We start from the raw sequence: 20,187 nt of genomic DNA on the forward strand, positions 1-20,187 counted from the left end.
GTTAGAATTGTTCCTCCTTCTTCCCCTTGGGCGGCTGTGGGAAGTCTCCTCTCCTACCCGATCAGGTCACTCCTGACCCCCTGTGCCCCCCTCTGTTCAGTGGTCTTCCTCATCCTCCCGCCCCTTCACTTTCCCCTGCTCTGCCCATTTCTCGTCTCACGATAGAGATGCTTGGGTCCCCTCTGTCATTAAACAGGGGTCTTTTTACCCATGCCTTTGTCTCCCTCCTTTCTGGACCACACTGGTTCTCCCCTCTGCTGCTCTCCGCCTCTCCCCATCCCTCCTCGCCCACGGCAGGGGCCCCAAGGGCTCCCCTTGCTTTGCCAGCAGTGCTCTTGCAGGTGGCCTGGGACTTCCGGATCACCTCATCCAGGGGCCTCCCTGGTTTCCATCCTCCCTGCTGCCTCAGTAGCCCCGGGGACCGCTGCCTACCCGCTCCCGTGCTTTGTCCTCTAGCACGGGCTGCAGCCCCCTCCTGGCTACCTGGCACAGCGTCTTCTGGCTCCCTGGCCCTTTGCTCTCCTTGGCCCCCAGCTGAGTGTCTTCTCCATGCTTCTGCCTTTATCCTCCAAGACTCTCCCACACGCCTGTGCCCCATGGTGGTCCTGCCTGCTCTCGGGGCTTCTACCTGCCCAATGTTCCCGTCTGTGTGGCAGCCTGGCCTCTCTCCTCAGGTCCCACACCTGCACCCCAATCCAATCCCCTCAGACTTGACCTCCTGAAATCGGGACTGCTCTCCCTCTCCCTACAAGGCCTACCTGGCCTCTTCCCAACCGATCTATTTCTGCTAATGTGGCCACAGTGTCTCCAGGCTTGCACTCGAGCATGGTCAGTCTGACCAGTCTGTCTCTTCCGCGTCCTGTCCTTGGTCCAGCCTCATCACTGCCAACATCTCTGTCTAAAGAACGGCGGCCGCAGGAGCGGGAGAGGCCAGTGTGGAGAGGTTTGGTAAACTAAGACCTGGGGTAGGACTTTGTGTTTGACGAGGTTGGGAGGCGCTGAGGACAGAGAGGAGCCAGGGTCGCCACTTGACAGATGCAGCTGCCCCAGCACCTCTCAGTTCCCTGGGCCCTGCCCCTGTATCCAAGTATTGCTTTAATCATGACACTCTCTACCTAAAGCCCTCAATGGCTCCCTGGGGCCAAGGGCAAACTCTCACAGAGATTAAAGGGGTTTGTAATCTAGCCCGAACCTACCTCTGAAGCCACAGAGCACATCACGCCCTCAAATGAATTCTGTGCCTTTTGCCCACCCCGTTTTTCAGTTTGTTCCTAAAGGATCCCCCCAGGCCTCTCACACATTACCTTGATTCCCTCTGCCCTCCATGCACTTGGCACCTCCCCAGAATTCTAGCCGAGACATTTGCTCAGAGTGTGATCACGTTCATCGTCACGCACATTGGTCTCTCAGCTCTGACTCTCTTTGTCTGGAGTGCGGCTCAGTCCCCGCCATGGGGTGGGGTGGGCCATTCTGCTTCTCTTTCCTTGCCCCACTCGGACTTGATTCTGTGCAGGGCAAGTACAGGAGAACCTCATGGGCAGGGGTCAACAGTGCGGGCCCTTACCTGTCTGAGGACGCCCTGCAGTTCCTTGCTGGACCACATGTCAGACAGGAGGAGGCGGGCAGCTTCTGCAGCCTTGGGTGAGGCACTGGGCAGGCAGGAAGTTCATTTGTGGGGTGAGACTCGGGGAGACATGAGAATGAGCACCCTCCTCCCTCCTCCCCTCACCTCAGGTCTTAGAGATGTGGGGAGGCCCCAGGGGTGCATGAGAGAGGAGCCCCGTCGGGCTGGTCACTCTGCGCAGTGGGCATGACCCCACGACCCTGCCCACTTAGAAGTGTCCTAGGATTCTCCTTGGGGGCTGTGAGGGGGAAGGTCGCCCAGCCCTTGTTCTGGGAGGAGAAAGCCCCATGGAGCAGAATAAAGTTCCCGCACAGCGGGGTCTGCTGCTCCATGCCTCCTGCTGACCCTCTAAGGACCCAGTGTCCCCTGGTGACCCACAGCGGAGAATGCACCACCTCTGCCCTGTTTGTGTAGCCCGAGGGCCTGGCTGCTGGATTCATCCCTACAGTGCTCTTGGCTTCGGGAACTTCTCTGCATCCAAGCCTCTCCTGCCCTGGCTCTCTTCTCTGTACCGGGTACTGCTCCCGCCGCACCTCTGAGACTTCGCAGGGAGTCGTGCTTAGCATGGGGCGGGGGTGAGGCGGTGTGGGTGTGAGGTGGGGAGGAGAACGCCCGCTTCCCCGCCCACCTGCTGCGGTACAGGTTGATGACGTTGTTGACCATGCTGCTGGTGAAGTACTGCTTGGCCATCTGAGGCTGGGAGGCCATCAGGTTCCTCACAGTGTAGCAGGCCGAGGACAGGATGTCTTCCGAGTTGCTGGTGTTCCCAGTGTGACTGGTGAGGAGCCTGGTCACCTCTGGGAACACTTGGTTCCCTGCGAGAGAAAGGAGTGGAGGGCACGGGCTCAGATGACCGAGGGAGAGAGGGGCTGAGGGGCTCCCTCTGGGGCCATAGTCCCGGACTGCCCTCAACCAGGTTCTTAGACAGGTGACCCCTCAAGGCTCCATTCTAGCTCCAACCCAGGGCTTGGGACCCAGATGGGACCTCTTCACACCTGCCCCCCACCTCCAGGGGACCTGCCCCTTCCTACCCCCAAGCTTCTCTTGGGCCAGCTTCCCCTCTTGGAATGCTCACCCTAGGGAAAGTTTAGAGGGGGACCTTCCAGCAGGCTCTGGAAAGTGGGGGGTCTGCCAAGTCCTAGCTGGAGGCCCGGGGCAGAGGGGTGGTCTGACGCTGCGGAGGGCGCTTACCCATGGCTCGGTGCAGCACTGGGTGGCGGGACATGTTGCTCAGGAGGGACGCTCCGGACCGCACCACATCAGAGTTGCCAGATTGCAGGAGGCGAGCAATTTGTGGCAAGCCCTTTTCCTTGAGCCCGATCAACTGGCTCATGCCGCTGGACATCTGAGAAAGAAGGCCCAGTGAGGACCTAGCCTGTGGCTTCCCAGGCACCGTGGTGGAAGTGGGGCAGGTAATCCCAAACGAAGAATCCCAAATACCGTTTCTCTTTCATGTTGGAAGCACGGACGAAGAGCGACACAAATTTGCTCATGCGCCAGCAATGAACCAAGCACCCAGGCGAAAATGCACCCCCAACTCTCCTGACCTTGATCTCTACTCCCGGATCAGCCTGGAGCCCAGATGGGTGATGAGAGGGAAGTCTCAGACCCCTCGCTCATGGGGGCCCTGAATCGACTCCTGATCTAACAAAATGGTCAGATGCTGCTGCTCAGCTATTGGTCTCAGCTCGGCCTTCCTTACATGTCCCCGCAGTCTGCTCACGTGAAACCACACGGTCAGCGATATTTGTCGATGCAAGAGGCATTGACCACCTTCCAACTTCTCTACCTCCAGAGTACTCAACACATATTTGTTGGGTACTTGCCCAGGACAAAGATGGGTAAGAGAGGGTCCGTGCCCACAAGGAGACACAGTAGGCCAGCTCTAGTAACAAAGCCATCCGAGCTGTAATCTGGTCCCAGGCTGGTCTGGAGTTCTTGAAGACCCCCAGCCTCATCCTCTCATGGTCAAGAAAGTTCCTTCCTTACCTCAATTCACCCTGGTCCTGCTTCCAGCTGATTCTCTTTTGTCCCAAGTAAAGATGAGGGATTGTTGGCTGCCTCCGCATCTAAATGCTCGTTGATTGCAACAGGCCTCCGATGGCTCAATGCCATTCCATCATGTCCCCCAAACTATATTTGGCCTCAAAATCTCTACTGATTCTGCCACATCTTCCTCTAGATCTGTCCACGCTCCAAACCCTCTATTTTTCCCTCCGTCAGTTCAACATGCAGGAGACTCCTCCTGCCACAAACATACCCTTCATCTCTGTCCCCCACCCCAGACAGGGCCAGCATGGGGCCAGGAATCACGAGGCAAAGGGGACTCTGTGGGCACAGACAGAATCCAGCAGGAGTGGGTTTGCCTAGCCGCCGCCTGGGAGTTCCCAGAGGGCTGGGCTAGTTCTCTCCCCTCACTGCTCCCCCATATCGCATAGGAAACTGCCTCTAGTCATGTCTGTAGAACAGAGCTCCGCAGGCCATAGGTGTTTGCTAGGACTCAGACTGTGGACACACTCGTGGGAGAACAGCGAAGGGAACAGAGCCTGGCTTCAAGTTGAAGAAATGGGGGTGGGGACGGGGGTGGGCACAGGGGAGGAGGCCACTCCTCACCAGCCCCTTGCTGGCGGTCAGGTTCTGCAGGGCACCAGCGCAGGCCTCCAAGGTGGCGTCTTTCTTGCTCTTGCTCATGAGGTTCAGGTAGGTGCGGATGGCATCTGAATGGTACAGCCAGCCGCTGCCCTTGGGGTTGGTCTCTTCCTCCGGAAGGGGGCAGTCGTAGTTGTTGTTCTGAGGACAAAGGGCAGGTCAGCAGGAAGCCTTGGGAAGGGACTGAACCCAAGCCTTCTGCGTGCCCCCCAACTCCAGGGTCCTGGTTCCTGATGGGAGGGGCCTAGGAAGCACCTGCCCCGGTGCCCCTTTCCTCACTATGGCAGCTCTGCAGAATTGAGTGAGGACAGGGGCCATGGTCCTCCTCCATGGTCTCTGAGGGAGGCAGAGAACAATCTCGGGATCCCGGCAAGTGTGCTGAAGGCCAGCCTCTGCCCAAACCTTCCAGTGGCTTTTGGGTCTCACACCATGATGTGTCCCCTCCCAGAGTCAGACTCTGAGCTTGACCCACCCTGGGCCAACGGGCGTTTTACCCAGTGCGGGAGGCCCGGCCCTCCCTCCACAGCACCCTCCTGCTTCTGGGGGGACCTGGGAGGCTTGGGAGCTGGTGGGAACCAGGCCAGAGAGGGCTTAGAGTCCTGGCTACCCCCAGACCTTCCAGGGTAATGGAGAAGATAGGGCCGAGTTTATCAATCACGTAGTTAGAGAGGACAAGCTCTGCCAACGGAGGGCTGGAGCTTTTGACCTCTGGGTGGTCTGAAGAACACAGATCCCCTCTGTATGCAAGACAGAATGCCCTGGACTCAGCTCCCAGGGTGCGGCACCGGCCTGAGGCCGAGGCTTTGGCCTGGGCTTGGCCCCTCGGGCTGGTTCAGGCTTCAGGGTGGTGGCGGGGGTTTAGAGGGGGAGGGGGACAGAGGGGAAAGGGTGAGCCAGGCCGCTGAGCCCAGCGGGGTGCCTGGGGGGGATCAGGCCCGGGCTCTGGGTTGGTGCTCACCATCATCTTGTCGCTCTTGTTGCTGAAGCAGCCCGTGGAGGATTTCTCGGTGTAGGCGTTGCGCGCGCCGTACTCCAGCTGGCGGTAGCGGGTGGGCACCTCGGCGTCCAGGCGGTAGGACAGGTTGTGCAGGATACACATGCAGTTCTCCACGGACTGGGGGCCAAACGGAAGCGTGGCACCTGAGCCCGGGCCCCGCCCTGATGGCGCCCCGGGCCCCCTCCCTGCCCTAGCTCCTGAGGAAGAGGCGGGCCCTTCCGCGGCTCCAGGACAGATGAACGCGCTCTCCCAGTCACGCCTCCCGGAGCCTGCACTGGAATCCAGTTCTCTCAGTTCCTAGCTGCGTGACCTTGGTGGCTTACTTTGCCTTCGGGGCCCCGGTTTTCTCAGTTGTAAAATGGGACTGAAGTCACCGTCTCTCTCCTGAGGCCCTGTTGTCACATCCAGTGGAGGAGGGGGAGACAAAATCTCTCCACGGGAAACTGTGTGCAGGACCCAGTACCCGTGGTGCCCAGACAGTCCCCTGGTCACCTGGGGACAGTGGGAACTCACTATTCTCCCGAATTGCTGTCCTGCCGTGATGGAAACATCTCAGCCTTCAGTTTCTCTGCCCTCCGTGATTTTTCCTTTCTGTCTGTGTGTGCTAGTGAGTCCTAAAGCCCAGAGGGGACAGGAGGCAGCTTGGCCAGTGGCTTCATTGGGACGCAGTGGGAAGCCAGTGCAGTAGAAGGAGCCTCGGTGCAGGGAGGATCCCCGGGGGCATCAGTGTGGCTCCTCAGGGCCGCAGGCGGGGCTTGGCACCGGCAACAGTGACTGCTCACGGAGAGCTCACTCGGTACCAGGCCTGCTTCGTGTCTTGCTTATGAACTAATTGAGCCCTTAAACTAACCCAGGAGGCAGATTAGGATTATGATCATTTCTGTTGGAGCAAAGTGCAAACTGAGGAACAGAGAAATCATGGAAGTGTCCGCATTCACACAGCCTCTGAGTGAGGGACAGGGGACCTGCCTCTGTAACCACTGTCCCCGGCAAGCAGAGCACTCTACAGACAGCTGTCCCCTTCACTGGCCGGTCTCTGGGCGTCTGTCCTGTCACTGGACCATGCCTTAAAGGCCCCTCGAGTGCAGACCTGCCTCGCGGAGCCTGGGAGAGGAAAATGTCAGGACCTAGAGTCCAAGGAGCTGCCCTCACTGATTCTGGGGAGGCCCTGGGCCTTGGAGCACTGGACAGAGAAGAGGACTGGGGTCCAGGGCCGGGGTGGGGTGCCGCCTGGGTGTGCTCACCTTCTCATCACAGCGGCTGGCGGCCACGCAGTTCTGGACATAGGCCATAAGGGAATCAATGAGCCCCGTGTAGTTTCGCATGGTCTGGCGGCCTGCATCGGCAGAGCTCAGGTTCCTGAGGGAGAAAACAGAGACGGGGTGAGGAGGCAGGGGAGGAGGGGTGGGGGTGGAGAAGAGAGTGGTTGGGGGGCACGCAGGGGAGAGAGCAGGTGGGGGAAGAGGGGGCGGAGGGGATGGGGGATGCGGTTGGAGGTTTGATAGGACGAGAGCAGGGCAAAAGAAATGAGGAAGAAGGAAGGAAAAGACCATTCAGCCAATTCCGCCCCATTCTGGCTGAGGTTGGATGGGCTCTCATTTGAACTCAGCTCTTTCCACCCCTCTTGCTTGCTGCCCACCTGTAACTTTTAGGACGGTCAAGACGGCCTCTGGTGCAGGTAGCAGGCCAAGACACACGCCCTACCACTAGGGGGCACCTGTTGAACGGGGGCTGGAAGCTTCGCCTGCCCAGTTTTTTTCTGTGGGACAGGAGAAGCTCTGTGGGGTGCCGGGGCCAGGGGCTAGATCTGAGAAAAGAGCTGACAGGTGCTCGGCTGGGAGCCAGATGCCCCCTCCCCGTGGAAGCTGTGTTCTGCCTCAGCAGCGGGCTCCTTCCCAAGCATCCCGGGCCTATTTGCCTGGTGTAGGCCGAGTGTGGCCGCTGTTGTCCCCAACAGTCCTGCAGCCCTATCAAGTCCTTAACACCCCGGCTTTGCTCACTGGGGGCCACTGATGGAGGCTGAAAGGGAGGAGCACAAGCTGAGACAGAAGCTCACGCCACCTGCACCCCTCACTCTGGGGCTCCCAGGAATTGGGGAAGACAAACCCCATCAGAGCAAGGCGTGACCCTAAAGGGGATCCATTCCACTGCTTCACCTGCATACCAGCACCCACAACCCAGCTTGCAGCCTGTCTCCTAGAATGAGCATGCCCACGTCCCTCCTCCAAGAGCCCCCAGGGGCCTTGCTTCATGCTGGGGTAGGACTCGGGAGACTTTGGGCAGAGCTCTGCCATCTTCATGCCAATGAATATGGCAATTGGTGTTAGCATCATAGCTGGGAAGTGACTCATTAGGAGCCAATCAGCAAATTTTTGTCCAAAAGAACACGCTTCAAGATAGTCCAAGAAATGCATTTTTGGGAAATGGAGGAGAGGGAAATGGTTGAACCAGTTTGGATATTCAGATCTGGCATTTCCACTCAGATTTCTAACTAAGTCTGCTGTGGTCCCTTAAAGGAGGTCATGGAGTCCTGATCCTTATCTGGATCTGGGGACGTCAGGAGCGCCGGGGCCCGTTTCTTGGAGTCTACCCATGAAGACCAGTGCCAGCCAGACTGCATTTTATGTTCTGTGCCCTGGCTGAGTCCTGCCCGAGATGGGGCTGCCTGGGCAAAGGCCCAGGGCTGGGGCCAAAAGACCCCACGGGCGGGCTCTTCTCTCACCTCAAGCAGCCTGTGGCATTGAAGAAGACTTCAGGGTCCACCATTTCCCGGGTCATGTTGCTGTTGCCATCACACCAGCCGGAGAAGGGAATGATGACCCGGTCGGCCAGCACAGGCAGGGCGTCCGCGATGAGCTCCTCCTTCAGCTCATCAGTGGAGGACAGGTTCCAGAGCAGCCCTGGATGTTGGGGACCATCAACCCAACACATGCCAGGCTTAGGAAGACCCCAGGCAATGGCGTGTCACCCCCAGCCTGCTCTGGCAAACGAGCCCTACTGGAATGTCACTTTCCAAGTAGGCCTGGGTTATTCAGTCTAGTGTCTGATTGTTTCCTGAGCCCGCTTCCCAGTGTCTCAACGAGACTGCAGGTTCTTTGAGGGCGGGGAGCATCTAGGGTTCTTTATCTAGGCCAAAATTATGAATATGGAAGGCGATCAAGAAACATTTGATTGATCTGTGGGTTTTTTTTTTTTTTTAAGATTTTATTTATTTATTTGAGAGAGAGAATGAGATAGAGAGCATGAGAGGGGGGAGTGTCAGAGGGAGAAGCAGACTCCCCGCTGAGCAGGGAGCCCGATGCAGGACTCGATCCCGGGACTCCAGGATCATGACCTGAGCCGAAGGCAGTCGCTTAACCAACTGAGCCACCCAGGCGCCCTGATCTGTGGGTTTTAATACAAATGTTAGCGCTCAGAGTCTTCTAATGTTCTCTATTTTCCACCTGAAAGTCATTCCAGAAATACTGATCATGGTTACTCTGTGCATGGTCTCATCTTCCCAGTCCAGTCTGAAGGTTTCATAGTTCCTTCTGTCTCTTGTGTCCCCGGCCCGAGTGCTTAGCATACTGTTCGGGCACAGGAAGGTGCTTAAGACCTGTTAGTCCCTGCTCTCATCGACCTCCCTTCCTCCCTTTCACCTGTGGATCCCACCTGTGAATATGGATCCTGCCTGGACACCAGCCTTCTACTCTTTGCCTTCTATCTTCAAAAAGACCTTGACTCAGGGGCCTTTGGATGGTTCAGTCGCTTAAGCATCTGACTCTTGGTTTCAGCTCAGGTCATGATCTCAGGCTCATGAGATAGAGCCCCACATTGAGCCTGGAGTCGGGCTCTTCGATCAGTGGGGAGTCTGCCTGAGATTCTCTCTCTCCCTCTGCTCCTCCCCCCTCTCATTCTCTCTCTCAAATAAATAAATAAACTAAAAAAAAAAAAGACTTAGACCCCTTGTGGGTATGCACCATCTGGACACCACTAATCTGGCCAAGGCCAGTGCCATGGGGGCTCCCAAGATATTAGCCTGAGGTCAAATCTGCATGGTTGTGCTTTGACCCAGCCTGGAGGGGCTGCCCCACACCCCATCTTGGGACTGCAGCCAGCAGTCCCACCCACCCCGGACCCCTAGCTCTCCACGGCTGGCGCTCCCTACCGGTTAGTTGTTTCTGGATCTCAGTGCTCCCAGTTCTCCTCAGGAGGCTGACAGCCTCTCGGATCCCATTCTGCCTCCGCGTCTCTAGCTTGTTGGTGACGCTCCGGAACACCAGGTTACGCAGGGCCCCAGCCGCAGCCTGCTGGATGTTCTGGTTGGGGCTCCGGAGGAGGTCCACCAGCTTGCAGATGCCTCCCAGCTGATAGACCTGTTGGGATAGGGGGGCCGCCTTGCCCAGTCAGGGAGGTGAGGCTGATCTAGTGTCTCTACTCAAAGCGATTTTTCTCAGACCCAAAAGTCTACTGCCAGTTCTGAAATAGTCAAGCCAACCAAAATAAATAAGCAATGTGGTCACAGCAACCAGATCAGGAACTAAGATGGATTCAGATGTTAGCTCCCCCATGTCCTCGCCAGGAGAGTCACCCCTCTGTTCTGAGCCCCACCTTGCTCCTCTGGAATACGGCAGTGAGGACCGGAGGAGGAAATGGATATAAATACACTTCAAAATCCTAAAGCAAGACAGACTAAGGGAGACCCTCCCACGGGAACTCTTTCTCCTGTGGCAGGAACTTTGATGCTTATGGATCGTGGAATCTCTAGGAAACCTGTTTAGGGCATCACACCCTAGGGCTGAGCTGCTGAGCCCTATAGGCATCCTTCCCAACAGCTAAGCTCGGGAGGCATGAACAAGCCCTGTTTCCCACCATGGATGCCTGGTGAGAAAGAGGATCAAGAGACAGAGAGGCAGAGAGGCCGAGACAGACAGACAGAGGGAAGGGAATTGAAGGGTGGAAAGTAGTCACATTCTCTAGTGGCATCTGAGAAAGGGGATTTCTGTTGAACTCATGGCTGTTTCTTCCATGTGATCAGTGGGGGAGACACGCCTAACTAATGTCCACTCAACTAGAGGGTTAAGATGCCCAGCTGTGATCTTAGGCAATGCCAAGCACACTCCTCGCCCCAGGCCGCCAGGCAGGGTGAGAAGGAGCAAATGCAAATGCCCCCACCCATCTCTAAATGGGGTCAGGCTGACACACACCCAGTCCCTGCCCAGGCCTCCAGGGAGAGGAAGGTGTGCAGCCAGTTACCTGTTGTTTGGCCGATTCATCCTGGAAGCAGGTATGCTGGATGTAATAGGCCCCAATGGCCTGGTACTTCTCATCCTGGGAGCTCAGGTACTGCACAGCCTTGGGGATGGTCAGCCCACTGCACTCGATATCCTCGCTGCAGATCCTGTGGGCAATGGGCAATGGGGTGGGTTCCAGGGTAGGCTAGGAGCCCCGGGGCCAGGGGCTCAGAAACCCCCCTGTATGCCCAAGCTGCCACAGCCTGTCTATCCATCCATCCACCCATCCATCCATCCATCCATCCTCCCTCCCTCCTGTCTCTATACAACCATCAATGCCTCCATCTCTCCCAAAGTCCAGCTAATTCTTCTTACATAAAAATTCTCACATCTGCTCCTTCTTCCCAATCTCATGGGCCCTGCCTTCCTTCTGACCATGATCACTCTCACTGGGACTACAGCAAGAGACCCCCACAACTGGGTCTCTTCTCCAGGCTCCCCTATTCACATTTTTCCTCCCTTTTACCAGACTAGCAGTCCTGACACCTGGTTCACTGTGTTGTTCCCATCAGTGGCTTCTCCATCCTGCAGGTTCAAGTGCAGACTGCTTACACTAATATCCAAGGGCACATGTTAAGTTGGACCATATGAAATGCTGATAGTCAAATTTTTGAGCCACAAAACGAACCATTTTATGTTTCAACCTAATCGTTTGGCTCTGCTATGCCCTCTTGCACACTCCCCAGCTCCTCACGAGGTCCGCTCCTGCAAGACTCTTCTGTCCACTGAGCGTCCATGTGGCTCTCAGATGTGGCTGTGTCCCCTCCCGTCACAACACAGGTGCCTCGATGAAGCCCCGCTTCCCTGAACGTTCCAGCGAAAGGATACCTTTCCACCTGTCTGTGTCCTGGTTCCCAACAGACATGGAGAGTTCCTGGGGGCAGGGGCAGCCCCTTCTGTGGCACCCAGCCCCACCCCACTAGGAATCTCCTCAGCACTTGTACTGGCCTCAGTTTTCTTCTCCTCATGTGTCCTGGCCTCAGTCCTGCCATAAGTATTCATGGGCTTAGTGAGGCATCCTAACTCCATTTCAGGAAAAATCACCCAATGGGCAGAAATTTCTGGTCTTGTATCAGTAGCACTCCTGCCCTGCGTTGAGCAAATGTCACATTTGCCAGTCAAACATCATCTCTAAATGGCTTGTCATACATCCCCTTCCCTGTCTTGCCTAGACCTTGTCCTCTTAGGGCCTCTGGTTTGGGGCAACGAGCCAGGGCTAGATGCTGCCCCAATCCCTGCTCCACGGGAGAGGGTTTCTTAGTCCTTCTCCAAATCATCCTAAATACACCTTATGGCCTTTGAGTAATTAGGAGAGGTCCAGCTTTACAGTGGGGTTCAGCTTATTATCGAAACAGTACGACAGAGTGGGGACGAGCACAGGATGCTGCATCAGCTGTGTGGCCTTGGGCAAGTGAGTTAACATCTCCGTGCCTTGTCTCCTCCTCAGGAGTTCTAGCACCTGCCTAGAAGGGGCAATGAGGTTTAGAGATGAAGACTGCAGAGCTCCTGGAGCTCTAGGAAAAACAGTTTATCAGTTAATTGTGTGGCTCTAAGATGGCTCTGTTTCTGGCTGTTCTGGCTGTTCTGTTTCTGGCTGTGTCCCCTCCACTTACCATACATCCTGGAACATAGTAGATGCTTAGTAAATGCTTGTCAAATCAATGAATAAATGATCATTAGGTGGCGATAAGGAACAGTTTGGAGGTCTATGGAGCTCTGAGTCCTGGAGGGCAGGCCCAATGTCCCCTAGGACACTGTCCCATCCCCAAGCCACCCTGTGCCTGTGGCTCTTCACAGGACACCCCACTTCATCTCCTTCATTCTCACTGGGCCTTCAGTGTCGAGGGACAAGAGATGTACTCTGTTCTTCAGCACTAGATCCAGTTCCTCAATTTTGATGTCTGACCGTCCTGGTTGTCTGTTGTCCTATCAGGTGGAACACGGGCCCCTTGCCCATCATCCACATCAGGGCACAATCCTTTGCTCTTTCAGAACATGGATAGAGATTTGCATGCCTAAGATCACAGACTCTCGGGCCCCTGGAGGGCCTGTTAAAACACACGTTGCCCGGCCTCTCCCTGAGTTTCTGAGTCAGTAGGTCTGGGTGCAGCCTGAAAGTGTTCCCAGGTGATGCAGCCGCCACTGTTTGGAGGCACACAGTTGGAGCTCCACTGGCCTCTAGTTAGCCTCCTCTGTTCATCACCTGTGACCCTTTAGAACCTACATACCCCATGCGTTTGTGTTAATGTCTGGGTTCTGTCTCCCCCTTCACACTGAGGACTGCCCGAGGTCAGGAACGCTCCCCCTGCAGGGACAAGGAACCCCTGGGGACCGAGGTGGTCCTTCCAATCATCAGCAACTCCCTCGCAGCGTGTAGCCCCGCTGACAGTCTGCCTCCACCTTGGCCCCCGCCCTGGCCCCCCGCCCAGCCTGGCGGCACTTACTTGGAGCTGGCCCTCGAGTGGCCAAAGGACAGGTCCTTGTTGCAGGACATGGGCGGGACGTACACGGGGTCCTGCTTGGAGGTGCAGGAAGGCGGGCGCACAGGGCACTTCTTGACTGCCTTCTGGCCGCTGCAGGTGCTGTAGAAGCTATAGCGGTTCTGGGTGGTCTTCTGGCCCCTGTTGCTCAGCGTGCCCTTGCGCAGGGTGCCCCGAGGGTCACAGTAGAGGTCAGGCTCGCTGCGGCTTGCCTTGATCTTCTGCATGAAGCAGATGTCACTGCCTGCGCCGGTCGTGGGACAGGGGCCCCGTGGGTAGTGCCGGCTCCAGTTGTCCATCTGGCTGTAGGAACTGAAGCGCCTGTTGTCATTCTCCCGCTTGAGGGTCCCGTTGTAGATCTGGGCAGAGGAAGGAAGGAAGGCTCAGTGGAGGTTCCTGACCAGGGATTCTGGATCCAGCTGGCCAAGAGACCCCGACCTCTCCCGGCCTCTGTAATAACTAGTTCATGGAATCCCAGAATGTTCGGAGTGGAAGGCATCTTAGCCATCATCTGATATATTATCTTTTTCAAACTGCAGGTTGTGACCCAATTTGGATTATGAAATCCATTGAGCTGATTTGTGACTCTCGTTTTAAAAAATAGGACAGCATGGTAGAGCCTGGAATGTAAGCCGTCAGAGTGCAAGGTTGGCTGTTGAGACAACAGTGTTGTGTTGTGGGCTGCGCTGCGATGGAGAACACGTTTCTTACTGTGGTGGGGGGGTAGCCACTCGTCTAGTCCTACGTGAATGGCCTTGGCCGGGTGGGCAGTCGGAGGCTCAGAGAAGACAGGGAACCTCCAACTCAGGAGGGAAGGGCGACGCTGGACCTGTGCCCGTGTCCCCAAGTCGTTGCCCTGTCGCCCCGTGAAATTCTCAGACACCGGCAGCTTCCAACACAGCCAGCCTTCCTTGGCCACTTGTACTCAGCGTGGGCAAAATGTCTCTTTTTCTGGCCAGGACTGTTTTCCACTGTTATTTCTCTGCTGAACTCCTCATGTTGCCTCCCCTCTGCCAGGGTAAGAAGCAAATGGTAACATCGCCCTCCGGGGGAACCCCTCACAGGCCAAAGGGAGAAAATACTTCTGCTCCTGGGCCTTCTTTGAGCACCGACACACATGAAGGCAGGCCCAGGGGCTTAGGGTGGGGTGCAAGGGGAGCCTCCTGGGCTTTTTGTCAGGCTTGCAGGAGGGACAGGTTGGGCAGAGGCTCAGTCCGACAAGAAAACATACCGTAATGAGGCGCCCCCCCCGCCGGGGCCCCGTGTGAGCTCACCTGGGGATGCGGCCTCCCTGGTTAAGAGCCTACAAAGCTGGAGATTTGGTGGGAATGAGCTTGGGACAGATCTGTTGAAGGGGGACTTTCCCAGGAGCTCACAGTCTGGTGGTAGGTCTGCTTGCTCTGACTTGTCCTCAGACTAGAGGGTAACACTGAGCCTGTGGAGATAAAGTGTCTCCACACAGGGGCTGACTTGGATCTCACCTTTGCTGGGATGAGCCAGGGCCAAGCCTAGCAGCCCAGAGCCTGCCCACCCCACCCCATGAGTGTGTGTGTGTGTGTGTGTAGGGGAGGTGGTTAGACAACTGGGCTATTCTCCTCTACACCAGATCTAGCCACACAAGTCTGGGGAAGGGACTTCTCTTGGCCAGTTCCCTTTCTCTTAGCAGGAAGCCACCGTGGGTCAAGATTCCAGTCAGAAGTGGCATCCAAAAGTCAGAAGCCACAAACTGTTAACCTTGACAATGGCGCTCTCATCTCCTCCACCCACATGCTCAGCTGGGCACTCAGGTGGGCATAATTTTCTTCCCCAAACTGGGTCAAACCAACCTACCCCAAAGGGAACAGGTGTGTGGGTGTCTGGGGAGGCATAAATGAGCAATAGGAGGCAGAGGGAATCTGGAATGTGCACTTTGCACAAAATATGCAATTAGGCCACCCCTGCTTTAGGCCAGTGGCCACACCCCTCACCCCTCCATCCTCCCAGGGCGGGGAAGGTGACGATAGCACTTCGGAGGGCAAGCTGAGCACTCCCCATGTGGCAGGCTAAGCCTTAAATGGAAATGCAACAAGGAACTCTCTTGTTCTCAGTAAATGACAATCCCGGACGTCAGCTCAGGCACCTGATGAGGAGTCCAAACGCTCATCCTGGACCAAACCCAGCGAAAATGTGATCATGCTGATTAAGCCTGACAGAGGCTTTGGGCTTTGCTCTCCTGTGCTGGGAAAGGAACAATGGGCAGCCCTGCCAAGTCTCGGCGAGGGTGGGCTGCCTAGGGGAAGGGTGCTGGCTGTGCCCTTGGGGGACCAGGCGTGGTGGAGAAGGCAGGGCTGACCCTGTGGGACTGCATATCCTACCCCCCCCCCATCAGCCACATCCCAGTGGCGTCACCCATTCCCGGGAGCCCCACCCCAGCTCCTTGTGTTATGGCTGCTGGTGGCTGAGGACAGCCGTGGGTGACTCCCGTCATCATGACTCTTTGCTGTTACTTTGACAAGTGGGAGCGCCAAGCTTTCTCTTTGCCAGGCCCTTTCCTGTCCTAGTGTCACAGGGGGTCTGGGTTTCCCTCCAAGGCTCAGACATAGCAGGTTGTCACCGGCCTTCCCTGTGACCTTTCCCCTTTGCTGTCCATCAGGCTGAAATCTTGGGACTCCAGGTACATTCCTCCAGCTCCCTGGGCAGAGGGAGACTCAGTGGTCAAGAACATGGACTCTGGAGCCACACTGCCTAGGCCGAGCCCTGGCCATGTCAACTGCCCGATGGGGGGCCTTGGCAAACTTGCTTGAACACAGCACACCTCAGTTCCTTTTTTTTTTAAATTTGTAAAACTGGGATTATAATTGTACCCAGTGTGGGGAGAATTCAGTGAATGAATGTTTGTAAAGTGCTTAGGACAGTGCATGACATAAATATTTGTTTAGTAGGGACATCTTTATCCCTCTGATGCTCAGACCGGAGACAGACTGGGGGCCTCTAGGACCTGGCTGAGGGTTGTACATCACCCAAGTCGTACCTAAAGGGGCCACCAGGTTGGCACTTGAGGGGGACGAACCCAGGAAGGTAGGCCAGTCCACGAAAGGGGAATACACTAGTATTCAGAGCCTCATGCTAGTCTCACCCACTGGCCACAGAACAGGCCTCACTAGGTTTCAGAAAAACAGAGGAGTGTGGTCTGCCTGTAAGGCTTTATGACGGAATGGAATGACGAGGTGTTTCTTTACGTGGGTGCCGTCGGCATTTGGGGCAGGACAATTCTTCATTGTGTAGGTTGCCCCAAGCACTGCAGGATGTTTAGCTGCCTCTGGCCCCCAGGTCCTAAATGCCAGCATGCCTTGCTGTCATTGTGACTAGCAAGAATGCCCCCACACATTCCAGGTCCTGAGCAAGCAGCTGCAGCTGGAGCGGAATACGTGGGTAGTGTGCACCCAGGTGCCCACAGCAGGTGGGAGAGCTTCACTGCCAATGTCGGGTCTCCCAGGCACACCCCCACACCCAGATAGTGATCTGCTCCAGCGTCTTCTGCTTTGAATACAAAGGACAGTGAGACACAGACACACAGCCCTCGTCTGGTTATCTCACGCTTCCTTGGGAAACTCCGCCTTGTGTGGTATGGGCCATGCATCAGAACATACCAGAGGCTAGAAACTCGACTTTCTGGGGGCAGAGATGACCCTCAACCAGGAGTAGGCCAGAGAGAGCTAGAGTAGGCCAGAGAGGGCTGCCCTTAGCAAAGAGCCTCTCCTAACCAGGCCCTGCTCTGTTTCCCTTTCTGCTAATGACTTAGGTCTTATAATTCATCCACCTTTCTCCCCTCCTCCCCTTCCTTCTTGGAAAATTGTGCCATTTTATGTCCTGCTGACTGCTCCCAGCCCCTCTTCCTGTTCCTCCTCACGTTAGGAAGCGCTCAGAGGTCAACCTCCTCGTTTTGCAGGCAAGGAAACTGAGTCCTGGAGGGTGACTAGACTAACACAGCCCAAGAAGAAGGGCCTCAAAGAACTGAATATAGTCAGTTTCCCCTTGAGAGTCCCATTCAGTCTGAAGAGACTCCCAAACTGGAAGAGCTCCTGTCGGCCCAAGTTCATCGGACATGACAGTGACCAACCATTCAGGACGAGATGGCATCCTTCTGTCCTTCCAACTGAGAATCCTTTCTGACTCCTCCTTTTCCATTCCCACTCCCCAGACTGTGGCCCTGGTGAGCCTCAGCTCGCTGCTGGACAATTCCAGTGCCTCCTGCCAACCTCTAACCCAGCCCTTGGGGTCCTGGTGCCTTCCTGGTGGTGCCATCCACCTGACCTTCCTCAGACAAAGCTTTCCTTGCTTGACAAACCCACAGTGTCTCTCTGCTTATTGCAAGAAGAACTCACCAGCCTGGCCCCCTTGCCTGTCTGGTCACCTCTTGCCTCCCCAACACACCCCTTTATGCTATCTGGTGACATCAGCCACATCCTGCTTCTGCCCAACCTCTTCTCCATCCTGCATAGCTTTCCTTGCCGCTCCTCCCAAATCCTGTGTTTCTCCAAGGCCTCTTCCCCAGTCATCTGCACAAGGCCTGCTCTGACTCACCCAAGGCCCCCTCTCCGGATCTCTGTCGTGTCCAGAGCTGGGCTTCTTCATCTGCACACCCCCGCTGGCCGTGACCTTATGTGTTCTTTAGTTGCTAATGGTTTCTGTCATTTTCCCCAAGCTCTCCAGGGCAAAGATGCCCTTTACTGTGCCTAGAACAGGGCTGGCCTCACAGCAATTGCCCAAAGGAGTGCCTTGACTTGCCATGGGAATGTGTGCCCGGGATGGAAATCTGGGCTTTGGTTGGCACTGGGGTTCCCACAGCCTCCATGGGCCACAGGGGATCCTTGTCAATGAAAAGAGCTGCCAGGAAGGCAGAGGGGTTCCAGATGAGGCAAGCCAGTCTGTGAAGGTGGCCCAGCGTGGCTTCAGGCTATAGGGGTCCAGGATTCTTCCCTTTACCCCTTGACCTGGGCTTTATTAGAGGGTTGGCTGAACCTAGAGAGTTCTATTCCAGCTCTGGCTGACCAGACAGAAGGAGCCAGGCATGTGCTGGGCAGACCGAGATGAAAAGAGTGTCTGTGTCCCCAGCTATTAGTCCATTTTGAAACCAAGCTTCTGCCAGCAAGGTGGGGCTGGCCAAACCGGCTCTCCTGCAGGACACACCCTGCTCTTCCCTACGAGTCCCACACCCAGCACAGTGCCCAACAAGACCATCTGCAGCAATGTACTCCCCAACGCCCTTCTCACGAGACTGTGCGCACACACACAACTTCATGGGGTCCCCGTGCCTCCCGGGCCGGGCGAAGCCCCTCCTGAGAAAGGACTTGCATTGAAAATGCCTTGCGGACAAATACCATTTGCCACTTCCCTTGTACCGACTACTCCCCCGCTCAGTGCCCATTTGCGGGCCCTGGTGCAGTAGGCATGTTCTCTTTCACCTTCCTGGGATTTCAGTCAGGACTGGGCATAGCTGGCCAGTCACAGGGTGGCCGGGGTGGTGCAGAGGGGGCTTCACAATGGGGCAGCTCTGCTCCACTTCTGGGGGTCTGGAGAGCCCAGGTCCTCTCTCAGCAAGGGCTGCCCAGGACGGGGCAATCAGGGCCCCAGGCGTGGGGAATTCTCTGCGCAGGAGGTTGGGGGCGGGGTGCGGGCAGAGGCAGCTGCTTACTCAGCAGCTGGAGTCACTGAGAGCAGAGAGCTGCTGGGCCTGAGTCACCAAAGGTGGGACTTGGGCAGGAGGAGTGCCAATCCCTGTCTCCTCCTGGGCTCCGCTCCCTCTCTGGCCAGGAGCAGGGGGTCCCACCCTGGGCTGGTCCTCCTTTCTTTCTCTGGCACGTGGCTTTGTGTGGTGTGTGGAGAGCACAGCCACCCCAACACTCAGAAGCCCTGACATCTGGGCAAAGAGCAAGCCTGTTCTGTTTGGAGGCGGCTGTGGTGGGTGGGCCCCTGCTGGGGAGTCCTTCAGGGCGGGGAGGAGCTACCCCACGATTCCATTCCCGGCACCCTGAGACCCGCAGTGCCTACTCAGGAGGGAACCCCAGTTTGCGAGCTGAAGGACAGGGGCTGGTGGGTGTCTAGTCAGTTAGACAAGGCACGACAGGAATTGGAAACAGCCCGATGTCAGGAGTTGGGCATCTTCTATCACCTGAATTTTTTTAATGTAAAAAAACCCCCCAAACCCACGAAAATTTTGATGCCCATCTTGGATGTGCAGAGTTCATCAGAGATCTGGTTAATAGTGGTTAGTGTCCCTTGTCACCTTTAAGAGGTGGAAACTGGGAGCCTGCATCGTTCAGGGGAGTAGTAAGAAACATGGGTGATTTGGAACAAGTTTTCTAAAGTATCTGGATAACGGCAACCCAACTAGAAAAGATCCTAAATATCTCAAACTCCAGGCTGTGGCTTGTGGGTCTTTCAAGATGGTGCTGCTCTCTCCAGGGAGCTCACAATTTCGGTGAAAGAGGCATCCTGCCCTGATGGGCTCCAGGCTCCAAGTCTGCATCCCAGGCTCATGGGAGGGTCAGGTCCAATGAGGCTCCTGGCACTATCGGGCACCAGGACCCAACATATACTTGGGCACCCGGCACCTTGCCAAGAGCTTGAGCTCCATGACATCTGCCGTCTCAACAGATCACTGTGGCAGCCCCCGCACCCAACTCTGTCTCCACGCCCTGCTCCCTGCTTCACTGTTAACCTGTGAGAAAATGTAGATTTTCTGAAAATCTTCTCCGGAACCTCTCCCCCTTCACATCTGAGCAGTGTTTTTTTCTTAGCCCTTGGAACTCCCAGGATGGGTTTGGGGAGCAAGGACCTAAAGTTTCATGTGTACACATTTCTGTTACATTTGAGAAAGGAAATCTCCAGCAGGTGTTTACCACCTGTGAGAACAGGCCCCGTGGCAAAGGACCTCCAGACCTCGGCCACCTCTCTTTCATGGGTTCATGCTCAGGCAAGTCTGAGGCAAGACTATCCTGCCCTCCAAGAGCCCTCTGTTCCGGGGTCCTATCTTCTGCCTTTTGAACCCAGAGGCTGACCCCATTGCCCCAGTAACTGTTCATCCTGGGGAGGAGCCCTATAAGGTTTCAACATGAAATAACTCCTGGACTCTCAAAGGATACACCGGTTCCTGGAAGAGCATAGTCGAGAGTCAGGAGGATC

The 20,187-nt window shown here is 56.2% G+C and overlaps 1 protein-coding gene across 1 annotated transcript in view; it reads right to left on the reverse strand.

The window, feature by feature from the left end:
* PKP1 (plakophilin 1) overlaps positions 1-20,187 on the reverse strand; it is a 49,684-nt gene that overhangs the window by 5,722 nt on the left and 23,775 nt on the right. Inside the window, exons 3-12 of the mRNA XM_021682729.2 lie at positions 12,988-13,382; positions 10,506-10,650; positions 9,418-9,625; positions 7,993-8,170; positions 6,515-6,629; positions 5,232-5,387; positions 4,238-4,414; positions 2,816-2,969; positions 2,253-2,439; positions 1,565-1,649 (exon numbers count right to left, since the gene is read on the reverse strand). Coding sequence (XP_021538404.1) covers positions 1,565-1,649; positions 2,253-2,439; positions 2,816-2,969; positions 4,238-4,414; positions 5,232-5,387; positions 6,515-6,629; positions 7,993-8,170; positions 9,418-9,625; positions 10,506-10,650; positions 12,988-13,382 — 1,800 coding nt within the window. The remainder of the gene's footprint in view (positions 1-1,564; positions 1,650-2,252; positions 2,440-2,815; positions 2,970-4,237; positions 4,415-5,231; positions 5,388-6,514; positions 6,630-7,992; positions 8,171-9,417; positions 9,626-10,505; positions 10,651-12,987; positions 13,383-20,187) is intronic.

The sequence above is a fragment of the Neomonachus schauinslandi genome, chromosome 6 (genome assembly GCF_002201575.2).
Source record: "Neomonachus schauinslandi chromosome 6, ASM220157v2, whole genome shotgun sequence".
Classification (NCBI taxonomy): domain Eukaryota; kingdom Metazoa; phylum Chordata; class Mammalia; order Carnivora; family Phocidae; genus Neomonachus; species Neomonachus schauinslandi.